Here is a 16,713-nt window from a genome sequence, read left to right on the forward strand (position 1 = left end):
TGTGGACTGCAGTCTTCAAGTCATTCCACAGGATTTCAATGGGGTTTAAGACTGGGTTTCTGACTAGGCCATGCAAGGACATTCGCCTTTTTCTCCTTCAACCACTGTGTGGTAATTTTTGCTGTGTACTTTGGGTCATAGTCATGTTGGAAGATAAACCTTCCCATTGACAACTTTCTGACAGAGGGCAGTAGATTTTCCTCAAGAATTTGATGGTAGTTTGTCCCATGAATTTTACTTCTATCCTGACAAGTGCTCCAGTCCCAGCTGCAGAGAAACAACCCCATAACAGGATAATACCACCTCCATGCTTTGCTGTAGGAATGGTGGGATTTGGATGGGAGCTGTATTGGATTTCCACCAGACATATCGATTAGTGTTGAGGCCAAATAATTCAATTTTAGTCTCATGTGACCAGAACACAGTTTTCCATGTGGCCTCAGAATCTTCAAGGTGCGTTTTGGCAAAGCTCAGTGGTGACTGCATGTGACCTTTCTTGAGGAGTGGCTTTTTTCTTGCAACCCTCCCACACAAGCCATATTTGTGGATAATTTGTGATATTGTTGTCACATGCACACAATGACCACTCTTTGTTGTAAATTCCTACAACTGCTTCAGAGTTGCTGTAGGCCTCTTGGTAGCCTCTCTGACCAGTTTCCTCCTGGCTCTTTCATCCAGTTTGGAGTGACGTCCTGATCCAGGGAGTTTTTGTGTTGTACCAAACACCTTCCACTTCTTAATAATAGACTTTACTGGGCTTCTAGGCATTGATGCAACCTTTAATTTAATTTTTTTTAGTGTATCCATCTCCTGACTTGTGCCTGTCCACAACTTTATCCCGGAGATCTATAGACAGTGCCTTGCCACTCATAGTTAATTGTTTTCTTCAGTTGCACTACCAAGAACTGAAATGCTCCAGGAAAGCTCTTTTCATGCTGAGCTAATCAAAATGACCACAGCTGATCACGGTTGAAAGTTAAATGGCTTTGTGTGCCATTGAGAAGGTGATTAGCTACACCTGATTGCGTTTACCAAACACATGTAGCAGAATACATTTTGGCCTAAATGTATGAAGAAACATGATTTTATTGGATATGTTTTATAACAGATTTTATTGGATGTTTTGTTTTTGCTCATTTATATAATAAAAAATTAAAAAAAACAGTGGTGATCAAATACCATTAAAAGAAAGCTCTAATTGTGTGAAAAAAAATATAGAAATTTAATTTGAGTACAGTGTTGCATGACCAAGCAATTGCCATTCAAAGTAGCACAATGCTGAATAACAAAAATGCCCTGGTCATAAAGGGGGTAAAAACTGTCCACAGGTCAGATGGTTAAAGTTGGATGGACAGTGTAAAATAACAAACTCACCCACCCCCTGTTCTCCTAATGAAATCTGTACATGAATAAACAAATTCAGATGCAAACAAGTCTGTTGCCTTCGGTCCGTCTTCATATTTCTTATCATCTTTGGTATCTGCGGGGTCCAGCCATAGGCAGTAATGGCATTCCAGGCACATCCACTTTTCATCAGGAAGGCAATGGAGTGAGTTTTTTTATATTATTTCAGCTGCACTTTAATTTGAGGCCCTTCCATATCTCCTGCTTTGTCATTATAGGAAACAGTTGCTGTTTGTATTGTCTTGATAGACTAACCCAAATCAGAAGGCTCAGGCTTATAAGAACTGTATTACAGTAACGTCTCTGCACGTTGTTGCTAAATCTGGAATTAACTTCTGTGAGAAAATCTATGGGCCCATTCACATTATGTGTTGAGATAACATAATGCGTTATCACGTGTTAGAGCATGCTGCATTAAGGCAGCCCATTTTTCTTCAAATTGAGGCTTATTGAGCGCACAACCATTATGACAAGGAAAAGTACAATAACCACAATCCAATCCAGAATAGACATACACAAAGCAATGGAGGTAGGCTTATAATATTTATCATACTTGTATTAAACCTTCCACTGCCGGTCTAAATGGATTAGGAGGAGATGGGAATCTCTTAGAAAAGAAACGTCAGCCCATTCTGAAAAAGGTAGTGCAACTAAACATGTAAAATACTAATAAAGTGGGTTCATATGCCCCCTTTTTTCAAGGGCAGTATGACGTATGGCATGTGCGTTGTGATGCAACGTAGTGCAGGTGCGATGCCTACTTTGATAATAGTGCTTTAGGGTGCCAATCAAAATGACTAGCACTGCAATCCACCACACCGTGCATTGCAACAATGTGGTAAAACATGCTTTTTGTGTGAATGTGAATGGGCCCTCTGTGTTACCTGACAGCTTAGGATGATGTCATGCTACAGAATATTAAAAGTCACTAACTACAGTAGATATTCTCCTTCTAGATTGTAAGCTCAAAAGAGCAGGGCCCTTGACCCCCTCGTGTATTGTTTTGTTACTGTATTGTCTCATGTACTGTCCCCCACTATGATGTACAGCACTGAGCAAACCTTTTGGCGCTATATAAATACTGTAGAATAATAATAGCTATGAATGGAGGGGATGCACTAAATACTTGGATGCTGACATTTGGTCCTTTTAGGACCACTTTACTGTACCACAATCTTTCATTGAGTTCAGACAAAACTCCATGCACATAGCACTGTGTTCACAGATGTATCATTCTATCCAAAAGATGAGCTGTGAAACCAGTTACCAGTCTTGCACTGCTGATGTAAAAACTAATATCAGGGTCCCATCACCAGAGTGTGCAAGGGTGAGCATATGAATAGGTATATGCGTTTCGTTTCACCACAATTCATTTTACGAAAATGTCATTTGGATGTATACGAATCCAAAAAAAAAATTATAACGAAATTAACTAATGCATTAGTTTCATTTGTTTCATTCAGATGACACCACATGATGCAATAGTAGTTCACACCCATGGAGAAAAGAATTACATTTTCTAACTTTTTTTGATAATTCAGATTCAGTTAACGAGTGGATCCAAATTTTGTTTTATTCGTTCATTGGGATGCACATGACACCAGTCAATATTGCCTATTCAGCTCATGCCATTTCTCTTGGCAGGTTGGACTAACATCCAAAAATATCGAATCCTTCTGATTCGAATCGGAATACATTATATTGCCAAAAGTATTGGTTACACCTGCCTTTACACGCCTTACCACAAATTTTAATGTCATGCCAGCCTTAGTCTATAGGGTTCAATATTGAGTTGGTCCGCCCTTTGCAGCTATAACAGCTTCAACTCTTCTGTGAACGCTGTCCACAAGGTTTAGGAGTGTGTCTATGGGAATGTTTAACCATTCTTTCAGAAGCGCAATTGTGATGTCAGGCACTGATGTCGGATGAGAAGGTCACAGTCTCCACTCTAATTCTTCCCACAGGTGTTCTATTGGGTTGAGGTCAGGACTCAGGTCAGTCAAGTTCCTCCACCCCAAACTCGCTCCTCCATGTCTTTATGGACCTTGCTTTGTACACTGGTGCGCAGTCATGTTGGAACAGGAAGGGGCCATCCCCAAACTGTTCCCACAAAGTTGGGAGCATGAAATTGTCCAAAATGTCTTGGTATGCTGACACCTTAAGAGTTTCCTTCACTGGAACTAAGGGGCCAAGCCCAACCTTTAGTATCACGTTAAGGTGATTTAAACTGAGAGTTGAGTTGGAATTTTATTATTTTTCCCTTATCTAAGATCTATATCTAAACATGTTGCATTCTTTATAATCTTTTAATCTAAAGCTTTTATCCTTCTACCATACCTTCCTAATTTCAAATTGTCAAATTTAATGACTTACTCACACCCCTCTCTCTTTCTTCTTTGGCACCTACCTTGATGACATTGCACAGTTGCAGGTAAGAACTTTTTTGTACATCTCCTACTTGCTCCTATCATAGTCATTTTCCTTCAGTTATTGAAACAGTTATTGAAATACTGACTAGTTGGGGAAGCTTGTAAGCTGTAAAGCGTGTCTGAAAAAAATTATATTAAAATTTTAGGCTGTCTAGAATTATAATGAGGAAAAACAGATGAAGATTGACCAGAAAAGATAAAAAACAAATAAATTCAAAGACAAAACCTAATAAAGCAAATATTCATACTCAGTCCTTTGTAGCACAACTGCAGTCTGGTGCTTGGGTTCCCAAAGATGGAACACTAATACTTTTTGCCCAGCATGCAAAAAGCTTATAAATCATTGCAGATTAGCAGATTTCTCAAAACAGCTAGTGCCACCTAAAAGGAGTAAAACTTGGCCAAACCACTGAAGTCTGTTTTTGAGATCCTAGATTGTGGTAATTGGATTTATTGCACCTGGAGCCGAGTGTGTAAAGTCCCAGAACAATGACACAGCAGATTGACATCAAGCTTCTAAATAATATTATGCATGTACATTCTGGCTCATGACTGTAAATCCAGGGTGATACAGTGGACAGGGCTAATATTGTATGCAGGGGCGGACTGACAACTCATGGGGCCCCCCGGGCAATAGAGGATCATGGGGCCCCTGTGTCCTTGCCCAAACTCAAAAAAGCCTATGAAAAAGGTACCAGGGGTATCTCATGGGGCCCCCTACTGACTCCGGGCCCTCGGGCAGTGCCCGAGTTTCCAAATGGTCAGTCCGCCCCTGATTGTATGTGAACCTAATAATACACTTCTCTTATTTGCTCCCTTTTGATCTTTTAAATATACCATTGGAAGTGTTTTGTTATATCTGTTAGATACATGCAAAAAATACCTATTGATCCTGAAAGGAATCAACTCTTGCATTTTACAAAAACCTGCAGCCCTGCTTAGTCAGGAGGGTGACATCACTGTTAAAGTGTATGTAAACTCCAACAATGATCTTATTTTGTTTGCTTCCTTTTGGTCTGGTAAATATACAAGTGAAGGCATTTTGTTGAATCTTTTTGATATCTGATGATCCTGCTTGAAATTGAGTGAGCTGAAAACATCCTGAGCTCTCTGCCTGTGCTGCACTCTTATCAGTTAGCATTGTTCCCAGCTCTCTGTGAACTACAAAACATCCCTCTCCTATGAAAAAGAGAAGAGAAAAGGAGGTGTTGTGTAGTGATGTCTTAGGTTACAATGGTGCAGATACAGTACAGTGAGTGAGCGTTTTCTCCCTAGCACAGGAAACGTTGTGTTGGCAGGGTCACCAATTAAATGTGAAGGGGAAAAAACTCAAAAGAAGACAAATGAAGGTACTACAATTACAGACTAGTAGGCTGCAATATTAGCAAAAAAGGGGAAAAAGACCTAAGGAAAAGGGTCCAAAGGTCAAGGGGTCCCAATGAGGACAATCTGTGGCTTAAATTTAAATATTTTATTGCAAAATATAAAAATAACCTAAATTCAGATAAAGTACAGACCCAACCACCACCAACAGAAAATGGCATGAAGATGGGAGATGTTATGGTGTATCCAGGGTGACAGCCCGTGCTGAGAAGTCCCAGCACCTCAGATGTGCCAGGAACCATGAGGTGAATAGAATGATATGAAAGAATAGTCTGGATGACAGGCTCAAGAGTAAGCATGAAATGCAAACAGCAATCAATAAATTGGCACAGATGGTCACAATAGTGAAAGTGGCTCCCACCTATCACAACCTCACATATCTCCAATTGCCCTTATACAAGGGATAATAGGCACCATATCAGTGCTCTATAGGAGAGGCAGGGAGTCACTAAAACCATTATGATGTCTAGTGAACCAAGGTCCACTGACATATAACATCATAACATCTTAAATGAAACATGCCATGAAATAGTGATGTGATGAATGAATATCGGGAAAACTCCAATTGGAAATGATAGTATGCCACTATATTAGTCCTTCCAGCACATGATTTAGAGAAATCTGCCAATCATCCAGGTGTCAATTAGATAATCATGCCATATGGCTCCTAGATTGTAAGCTCCAAAGAGCAGGGCCCTCCTATCCCTCTTGTATTTAACTGTATTGTTGCTGTATTGTCTCCCGTTATATTGTAAAGAGCTGAGCAAGCTGTTAGTGCTATATAAATCCCGTATAATAATAATAATATGGCTATTTATGAATAATGTCACAAGGAAAATTGTCCCCGCACTGCAGTGCCCTGGCAGGAAGTATGTAAATCATTCCAGGACTATTGATGAATAGAAGATTATCACATGTGAATCAACTGAATAATGTAAATTGATGATATTAATTCAGACATATAACCCAAGGATTGCACAGATAATAAAAATGCTAAGATTTATAGGTCTCACTGCATCATGCCCCAGATCCTTGAAAGTGTCTTCCATTAACCATGAAACAGCATATACCTGGCATCGCCTTCAAACCTCATGTTTTAATACCATAGGCTGACCTGACCGCACAGCTGCATGCTCTGCAATTGCCATGATATGGAGGGGAATTTTGGCTACAACACCCTACATCAGATAGCCACCTACACCCCATGAGCCCTGTGGATGTTCCTATACCCACTTGTATGAGGGCAATTGGAGATATGTGAGGTTGTGATAGGTGGGAGCCACTTTCACTATTGTGACCATTTGTGCCAATTTATTGATTGCTGTTTGCATTCCATGCTTACTCTTGAGCCTGTCATCCAGACTATCCTTTCATATCAATCTATTCACCTCATGGTTCCTGCCACTTCTTTCCATCTGAGGCGCTGGGACTTCTCAGCATGGGCTGTCACCCTGGATACACCATAACATCTCCCATCTTCATGCCATTTTCTGTTGGTGGTGGTTGGGTCTGTACTTTATCTGAATTTATGTTATTTTTATATTTTGCAATAAAATATTTAAATCTAAGATTGTCCTCATTGGGACCCCTTGACCTTTGGACCCCTTTCCTTAGGTCTTTTTCCCCTTTTTTGCTAGTCATGATTGGTTCTGAGGATACCACTTTGGGTATTCCTTAGTGAGTCAGTGAGTTTGATGTATTACTATTTGGGAATTCCCTTTTTGGAACCCTGTTGTTGACCTCTTATCATTCATTGATCAGGGCATCCCGGTTTTTATAATTTAGGCTGCAATATTACATTTTTGTTCTTGGGTATAGATACACTTTAATATGATGTTTGGACATGGTGCAACTGTTCCAACCAGTGGGCACTTACCTCCCTCCACCCATCAAGTGCATAGGTGACTTGCTTACATAACAGCTGTATATACTAAGGAAACCTAGATGTGACTCTTATCCCAAGGAATGAAGGCTATTGGTAAAGAAACCTTAGCCAGTAAATTGCAAATTTCTCCTGGAAAGACCTTTAGAGGATCAGCAGGCTTGGACAAAAACATGGACAAAGAAATCTTAAAATGCCAATTGTTGAGTTGTCCTCCGGCCATTATATGTTCTGTGTCGCTGGCATGGAGCAAGCCCACAGCAAATAACGTCAGAACCTTTGATGTGCACACTTGTTCTTGGTCAGTGAAAGAATTGAAGCCTGAAGATCAGTTTGTCAGGTGGCCGCATTTTTCAGGAGTTCAGCAATGGCAGCCTATGCATTTCTTTCATGATAGGTGTCCTTTAAGCCACTAGCCAGAGAGTAATCAATATAAAATTAATCCAGTTAATCCTGTTACATGGAACAGATCATGTGCTAGCTGTACCAGAACTACACTCAGTGCTAGAATCATTAGCCCAGCGTGATTCATTTTAAATTTGTCTGGGAAAGCATCAATCACAGAAGACATATGTGACATATCATTTACAATGCAGTCACACGTGCAACACATTCATAATATAGAGAAAAAATATCTTCACAGGGTAAGGATCTCTGGATTCTTGATGTGAATACGATGAAAACAATTTAATGCTGATTAAAAGATTTTTACCTGCTCCTACTAATTAAATTGTTCCCTTCATTTCCAGGGTAAGGAAAAGTTTTTGTCCGTTCTACACAAATACATGGAAGTGCACGGGACGGTTTATTTCGAGACCCAGAGGCCCCCTGAGGTTCCTGCGTTTGTCAAAAATCATGGTTTGCTGCCTCAACAAGATCTACAGCAGTTGCTCAAGAAGGCCAAGGTACATTGTGAGAGGGATAATAAGAAAATACATTAAAAAGAGAAGCGTTTGGCAGGCTATTTTAACCTGCCAAGTACTCTCTTTATAGTGCATATGTGAATCTAGCCCAGGGGTTAAGGTTGGGGCTAGGTTTTCAGGGGTTTTGTGCAAAGTTGAGTATAAAATGAGGGTTTATTTCAAGAGATAGGTTACAGGTTAAATTAACTCTGTTTCTAAATGTTCAAATTAAAGCAGTGCCTTTAAAGAAGACTAACAACAAAAGATCTAAGCACTGAAATCCCAGATTGTTGGAAGCCAATTGATCCTCAGCTGCTAATGCCGCACTAAAAGAAGTGATAAATAAAATCCAAAAGAATAGCACTGAGGAGACTTAGTAATGACCCCACAAGGTACTTCAGAAGGGGTATAAATTTATTCCATAAATAGAAGCATTAAAAGAAGCATATAATCCTCCAATAACAGCGTTGAACCCAATGTGTGGCCATGATGGAATATCCGCTCACCTGAGCCCCTGCACCAGAATAGATGGTAAGGCAAGGTGATCACTAGAAACAAGCTGACTGGACTGGGGACCACGGTGCACCGTAACTGATGTCACAGGTCCCAGGAGGAAGCGGAAGTCGGCCACCCTACCAGGCTGAACCACAAGCTGAGATGATTGCCACGATAATGTGTTTCACGCACATGCGCTTTGTCAAGTCATCAACGCATTGTCAAGTCTCCTCAGCACTGTTCTTTAAAGAAGACTGTAAACCTTTCTTGCTGCTACATACTGTTTCAGTCAAGAGGAATTGTTTGCTAAAGTTTCTGAAAAAAAAACCCAAAAGCGTTGATATGTTGATATCCTTAGTCACGCATGGTGCTTAATGGTTTCTCACACTGATCCCCAAGTGACTGCAGAACACAATAGGCCTCGTGTAAGACCAAAAAGGGTTCCTTGAAAGACAAAGCCACAAGCTCAGACACTTGGCTAGCCAAGGTGATGGCTGCAAAAAAAAAAACTTTTTCATGTCCAGATACTGCCAGTTTAGGGCATCTGCCAGCCATTTCTGCACACTGGGAGTATAAACAACTGACATAGCTGAAACAGAAAGTTCTACCCAGAACAGGATCAGCTCTACCTCTCTTGCAGGGGCATGGTTGCATTGACATTGTTCAACTGGACTTTAATGGCCCTCCAGCAGGTTGCTCCAAAGCTAAAAGGACAGCTTGATGTCCAGAAGTGCCACTATGTTGATAAGAATATGTGATTCCTCAGATGACCAAGTTTCCTGCACCAGCCATCAAGAGTTAAGTCCTCTTGAAGCTCTTCAACATCTGGACAGTCAAAGACCAATTGCCCTCAAGAGCCCTTACACATTTTATTTCCACTGAAGCTAGGAAGTCTTCCTGGTAAAGGGAGCCAATGACAGATCTGGTTGATTTCATATGGAATTTGGGGGCTGAATGTAAAAATTCAGAGGTCCAAGATGGGGTGAATTTTCCCTTTAGGTTTTGGGACAGTAAACAGGTTTAAGTAAAACCCCTGAAACCTGCAGCAGGGACTGGGGATATGACTTCCTGGTCCTGTAGTTGAGAGAGTGCCCGATGGACATCGGCAAGTTGTTGAGGGCACATAGGAAGGGTTAAAGGAAAGCAACTTAATTTTATCTTACTCCATCCCACTCCCTCTTACAAAATTAGATAAAAAAAGTGTTTTGTACTGACAATATGCTAATGCAAGCAATAAGCCAGGAGACTTTTAACAGGCCATCACAGTAAAGGTTAATGTCATAGACATCTGTTCCACACGCTCAAATAAAGTTAGATCCCTTTTAAGGGATTTGAACCAATCTGACATGGTTTGTCAAAGTACAATTACAACCAAAATCAGTTGTATGGAGAGACCTGCCAATGAGAACATAGTTTTCCAAAGGGCCTGCAGCCACTTATCAGTTGGGTATCTAAAAGTATTCAAGGTGAGCAATGTCTGAAACCACAGTGGGAATGGACCACTTTTCAAAATGTTCACTAAGCAGGTACAGAGACACTAAGCCCTTAGATGGAGCAAACAGCCTATCAGAACATTTCCAGTTTTGGTACAGTTTTGGTACAGAAATAACTAAAAGAGCAAGTACACAAGGAACATCTTTGCAGTCTTAGGAGTCGTTTAAGACCCAAGGTCTAAAACAGACTCGTGTGCACCAAATCTTGGTACAAAACTATGGCACTTGGAACCTCCAATCTGCAAGGAACCCACATGGAGCAAAGTGTCTAAGAGTCACTTCCAGGCACACCCTGCAACATTCAGTCCAGTGTTATTCATTTGAGATACAGTCCAAAATGTAGGCTGAGGAAGGCCGCGCTGGATAGTTTTGAGTCAGTGCCACTAACAGTTGTTGAGAAGAATCTTTACCGAAGAAGAAGAAAAAGTTGCTAGGAAAAATCACAGGTTTGTCTTTAAAACTGCACTGCTGAAAAAAGATGTCCATCCTCTTAGGACACTAGCAGATAACTGAAGCATGCAGATAATAGGAAGGGTTGAACCTTGGGTTGGCCTATAGTTTTTGTTTGCCAGTGTCAAATCCTCCTGTGGGCAGCAGTATAACCCAGAGGTTTTAAGACTTCCTTGTCAGTTTTAGGTGGACTGACCCTTTATGGTTGTATATAATTTTTTATTACTTTCATTAATTTAGGAGTGTCACAAAAGCTGACATTTGTATATAACATTAATACAAGAAAAGCTTAGTCCACAAAAATCTAAGGAAGTCAGAAACACAACTAAGACATTTTTAGTAAAACTAAATACTATAACAGTATGTGAGGCCACCCTCTGAATTACAGAGATTTGATGGGGAATAACGGTGACAGAACGATAGCTTCTACAAAGGTCAAGGTGGACCAGGGGCAGACTGACCATTTGGAAACTCGGGCACCGCCCGAGGGCCCGGGATCAGTAGGGGGCCCCATTAGATGCCCCTGGTACCTTTTTCATAGGCTTTTTTGAGTTTGGGCAAGGACACAGGGGCCCCATGATCCCCTATTGCCCGGGGGCCCCATGAGTTGTCAGTCCGCCCCTGAGGTGGACTGGCCCTTTCATTTACACTCCCAAAGGACTGTCCAAAGGTGTGGCGTTGAAGGGATTCATTGTCTTTGAAGAGTTTTGTACATAGACAAAAAGACTTAATTGGAATAGATAAAGGGACACTGTGTCATTTACTGATATGAGTATTAGTGTGCGCCTATAGTAAATCTATATTTTTTAATAATTTTTTCAAATACATACTGTAATGTGACCTGCTTTAGAAAAGTGATCTTGTCAGTGCATGTGTTTTTATATCTTATCTTTATTTCCATATATAATTTGTAATTATATGTGTACTATATATGGGAGCAGCTATATTCGCTCATTGCATATTCTTTGTTAGTAGAAATACAGAATGATTGTGTCTTACTCCTCTGTCTTTGCAAGTATATTTAATTTAGTTTAATTAAACTAGTCAAACTCTGTGTGGTTAATAATCTTATCTCAGCAGCCATTTACCAGAGGGAAAATTTACAAATATATGTATAAATTACAATTGTCAAAATATCGAACAAGCATATAAAACATGGAAGTTTCATTAAATATATTATTCACCTAAATTGTATAATAACGAATTTGCGACTGCTAAAAATCTACAATAGTATCCCAATGGCATAATGGAAGTAAGTCATTAGCTCTCCAGAACAAACTTCTGGGTGTTTGGTAGATTGACTTTGTGAAAACAGCTGGTTGTTCACATACAATATGTGACTGCTTTGTTGCATCTTTCCGTAGGACTAATACTTTGAGACAGAATTATTCCAAGAGGTTATTTATATAACAGGTGAAGAGAACAGATTCTTGCAAAGTACTCGCCCTAAGACATCATGGAGTTCTTTTACAGCAAAATACTGCACTCCTATGAATGTGAACCTGTCATCTGTACTTTAGAGCACATTAAAACTGAACTCCAACTGGCCATCTGACCAAAGCCGTTGTAGTTCTGGTTAGCCAGCCTTGTGATCCAGTCAACCCTGCCAGACAGTACACCATGTCGTGGATCTCCCTGTAGTTATCTGGTTAGCCAGTCTTGTGATCCAGTCAACCCTGCCAGACAGTACACCATGTCATGGATCTCCCTGTAGTTATCTGGTTAGCCAGTCTTGTGATCCAGTCAACCCTGCCAGACAGTACACCATGTCATGGATCTCCCTGTAGTTAAAGTATAACTAAAACAAAAACAACTACTTTAGTTTTAGATAGACACATGGTTATATTTGCTGTCCCTTTATTTATTTATTTATTTTTCCTTTGTGGGAGATACAACCTGTTCGATAACAACCGTAAAATTCTGGATTTCTCATTACCATGCTTGCCACTGACATTGATGACCAGGACAGAAAGAGAAGGTGAATCTCCCTAGTGGGGAAGCAGACTGCAGTAACAGTCTGATAGAGGTCCTATCTATTCCACACTCCATCCAAAACTAAGAAAAAAGTTTGGGCTGTAGATAAACTTTAATTCTGCAGTTAAAATAATCCTGTAAAATAAATCCTCAAACTACTGTTCCCACCCTATTTTAAGCACCTTCCATCCTTAAGCACCAACAACTGAAAATAAAACAACACCCATTACATATTGTAGACTATTTAACCCCTTTCGAGCTGACCGCCTCCCAGCCCTTTAATAGTTCTAAAAGCCAGGAGTCGGCATTTGGGTCATGTGACTGCTGTGATTGGCTGTCACAGCGGTCACATGATTGGAAAGCTCCCAATCACAAGTATGTATAGGGAGCTTATCGATCCCCGCCGGCTTCTGTGCAGGGAGCATCAGCACGGTAAGTTGTTTACACATATATGTGCAGCCGGCGTGAGGAGGTTAAGCAAAACTTTTAACAATTTTGGAAGTAGGAAGGGGTTTTTTTATACTATGTCTCTTCTGCTATAAAATATTTTTACATTCCTCCTTGCAAAAATTTCTGCTTAGCTCAGTGTACAATTTCAGCACCTGCTGGGCGTATGTGCAGCTCAGGGTACAATTTCAGCATGTGCCGGATGGATGAATAAACTCCCACATACACGCGTGGAAGTTATATCATCTTAGCCAGGCCAATAAAAATGGCTGAAGATCCCAAGTCCAGAAGAAGACAGTGAGAAAATGTCAGCGCTGGAATGGGAGCTAATGGATGTTGCTGGAGCAAAGGTGAGTGTAGTTCCGCTTCCAGATGAATGTAATGCAAGGTAGATTGCAATGAAAAGAGGAATTACTCTGAAACACCATTTAAGTGATTTAATTTTAATAAACTCAACCTAATCAGGTCACTTGGGTTTGTGAGAACTCAGGAATGATTGGCAGTTTTTAATGTGTATGTAAACCATAACAATGAACATCTCTTATTTGTTCCCTTTTAGTCTGTTAAATTTACAATTAAAAGTGTTTTATTATATCTGTTCGACTGAAAAAAACATCTTTCGATTGTGTCAGAAATTCAGAGCTGTCCTCTGCACATGTCCTATGTGATCTCAAGGAGAGTAATTCATCTTTCTAGTTGTTTTCTTGAGACTAGAGAATGATTATACTTTATGATATACTGTGGAGATCAAAGAGTGGGGGGGGTTTGAGTAGTTTAACAAAAAAACTGGTGCAGGGCTGACACCACAAGAAATAAAATGCTGTGTGCATTTCTGGCACTTCAACAAGTATTTTTCTGTAGGTGCGGGACCTTTGCAAGGATAAAATCTGGGAAAATGTGCACATACTGTAAAAATGTACCACACTTGTTTTTTTTTTAATTTTGCTCAGACATACACTTTAAATACAAAACCCATAATTGTTTATTCTGAAAAAAGATCTAACAATCTACAGATAAATATAAGGTTAAAAGTGACCTTTATGAATGGTCCTTCATAAAATAAATCAAATAAATGTTTTAAAATTTCAATTTTGGGGTTGAGTGGTATTTTACTCTCATCCACACATTTTAATGGGCCAGGGGATTAATGGCTCATTCCCGGAGCTCTTTGGTCATTCTTGGCAGGGAATGCATCTTAGAAACATTAAACATAGAAAGGTTTATTCAATCTGTAGATGATTAACCTTTTGTAATTAAAGATATTAAAGTGTGTTTTATTTTACTATTCATCTTTTTTATTAGATCATAGTAAAGCAGTTTATTTATTTCCATAGGGGCTTCTCTCTGTATTGTTGCAAAACCAACTATGGCTCAGTCTAAACATTCATTTTGTACTGTGTATTGTGTTACAGACTTACTGAAACTTTTGTGGGGTGGTCCTGTTAGTGTTTGGCTAAGGATTTAGAAAAAAATAAGAATTGGTTTCCAGGACAATACATAGTTACATAGTTAGTCTGGCTGAAAAAAGACATAAGTACATCCAGTTCAACCATTAAAAAAAAAAATTATAATCCTATACCCACAGTTGATCCAGAGGAAGGCAAAAAACCCAGCAAAGCATGATCCAATTTGCTCCTGCAAGGAAAAAAATTCCTTCCTGATCCCCCGAGAGGCAATCGGATATTCCCTGGATCAACTTTACCTATAAATGTTAGTATCCAGTTATATTCTGTGTATATAAGAAACAATCCAGACCTTTTTAAAGCAATCCACTGAGCTGGCCAGAACCAACTCTTGAGGGAGTCTATTCCACATTTTCACAGTTCTCACTGTGAAGAAACTTTTCCCTGTTTTGGAGATTAAATTTATTTTCCTCCAGATGTAAAGAGTGCCCCCTTGTCCTCTATGATGACCTCAGGGTGAATAACTACACCAAGTTCACTATATGAACCACTGATGTATTTATACATGTTGATCATATCCCCCCTTAATCTCCTCTTCTCAAGAGAGAATAAATTCAGTTCCTCTAATCTTTCCTTATAGCTGAGCTCCTCCATCAGGTTATCAGTTTGGTCACGGAGGCTTGTGACTACTCTTAGCATTCCTTTTAGACGTTTTCTCTACAGTTCTGCTGAATTTAGCCACAAATGCTAAGAGGTGACCTGGAAAGGGAAACAAAATAGAAAGAGTACTGCAGTTTGTCAGTTTCGAGGCTTGGAGTTGTATCCCCTGCTGCCCTAATCACTGGCCCTTGAGTTCAAAATGAATGACAGGTTGCAAAACAGTAGGACAAACTCCCAAAAAATGTAGGTCCTGGGCATGTAGGATCTTTGCAAGATAATCTGAAGTTGTGGCTGGGGACAAAGAGATTGTAAATGTATTATTTAAGTTCTTCAGTTCTGTGTAACAAAGAAAAATGGGGGAGCTCAAGCCCATATTTGAGATAGTATTGAGATAGCCCCAAAAGAACCACAATGCCTCAAAATTGATGTGGTCCAGAAACAAAATAAAGATGAACAATGCACCTGGATCAGATACGGTCAGCTCCATAAATATTGGGACATCGACACAATTCTAACATTTTTGGCTCTATACACCACCACAATGGATTTGAAAGGAAACACATAAGATGTGCTTTAACTGCAGACTGTCAGTTTTTATTTGAGGGTATTTACATCCAAATCAGGTGAACGGTGTAGGAATTACAACAGTTTGCATATGTGCCTCCCACTTGTTAAGGGACCAAAAGTAATGGGACAGAATAATAATCATAAATCAAACTTTCACTTTTTAATACTTGGTTGCAAATCCTTTGCAGTCAATTACAGCCTGAAGCCTGGAACGCATAGACATCACCGGACGCTGGGTTTCATCCCTGGTGATGCTCTGCCAGGCCTCTACTGCAACTGTCTTCAGTTCCTGCTTGTTCTTGGGGCATTTTCCCTTCAGTTTTGTCTTCAGGAAGTGAAATGCATGCTCAATCGGATTCAGGTCAGGTGATTGACTTGGCCATTGCATAACATTCCACTTCTTTCCCTTAAAAAACTCTTTGGTTGCTTTTGCAGTATGCTTTGGGTCATTGTCCATCTGCAATGTGAAGCGGCGTCCAATGAGTTGTGAAGCATTTGGCTGAATATGAGCAGATAATATTGCCCGAAACACTTCAGAATTCATCCTGCTGCTTTTTTCAGCAGTCACATCATCAATAAATACAAGAGAACCAGTTCCATTGGCAGCCATACATGCCCACGCCATGACACTACCACCACCATGCTTCACTGATGAGGTGGTATGCTTAGGATCATGAGCAGTTCCTTTCTTTCTCCATACTCTTCTCTTCCCATCACTCTGGTACAAGTTGATCTTGGTCTCATTTGTCCATAGGATGTTGTTCCAGAACTGTGAAGGCTTTTTTAGATGTCATTTGGCAAACTCTAATCTGGCCTTCCTGTTTTTGAGGCTCACCAATGGTTTCCATCTTGTGGTGAACCCTCTGTATTCACTCTGGTGAAGTCTTCTCTTGATTGTTGACTTTGACACACATACACCTACCTCCTGGAGAGTGTTCTTGATCTGGCCAACTGTTCTGAAGGGTGTTTTCTTCACCAGGGAAAGAATGCTTCGGTCATCCACCACAGTTGTTTTCCGTGGTCTTCCAGGTCTTTTGGTGTTGCTGAGTTCACCGGTGCGTTCCTTCTTTTTAAGAATGTTCCAAACAGTTGTTTTGGCCACGCCTAATGTTTTTGCTATCTCTCTGATGGGTTTGTTTTGTTTTTTCAGTCTAATGGTGGCTTGCTTCACCGATAGTGACAGCTCTTTGGATCTCATTTTGAGAGTTGACAGCAACAGATTCC

The 16,713-nt window shown here is 40.1% G+C and overlaps 1 protein-coding gene across 1 annotated transcript in view; it reads left to right on the forward strand.

Moving 5' to 3' along the window:
• The window catches only part of MGAT5B (alpha-1,6-mannosylglycoprotein 6-beta-N-acetylglucosaminyltransferase B), a 199,742-nt gene that overhangs the window by 134,029 nt on the left and 49,000 nt on the right, over window positions 1-16,713 (forward strand). Inside the window, exon 13 of the mRNA XM_089682674.1 lies at window positions 7,848-8,003. Within this exon, the coding sequence (XP_089538800.1) occupies window positions 7,848-8,003 (156 nt within the window). The remainder of the gene's footprint in view (window positions 1-7,847; window positions 8,004-16,713) is intronic.

Source organism: Staurois parvus, unplaced genomic scaffold (genome assembly GCF_062004578.1).
Source record: "Staurois parvus isolate SC_StPar_1 unplaced genomic scaffold, SC_StPar_1.0 ptg000293l, whole genome shotgun sequence".
Classification (NCBI taxonomy): Eukaryota; Metazoa; Chordata; class Amphibia; order Anura; family Ranidae; genus Staurois; species Staurois parvus.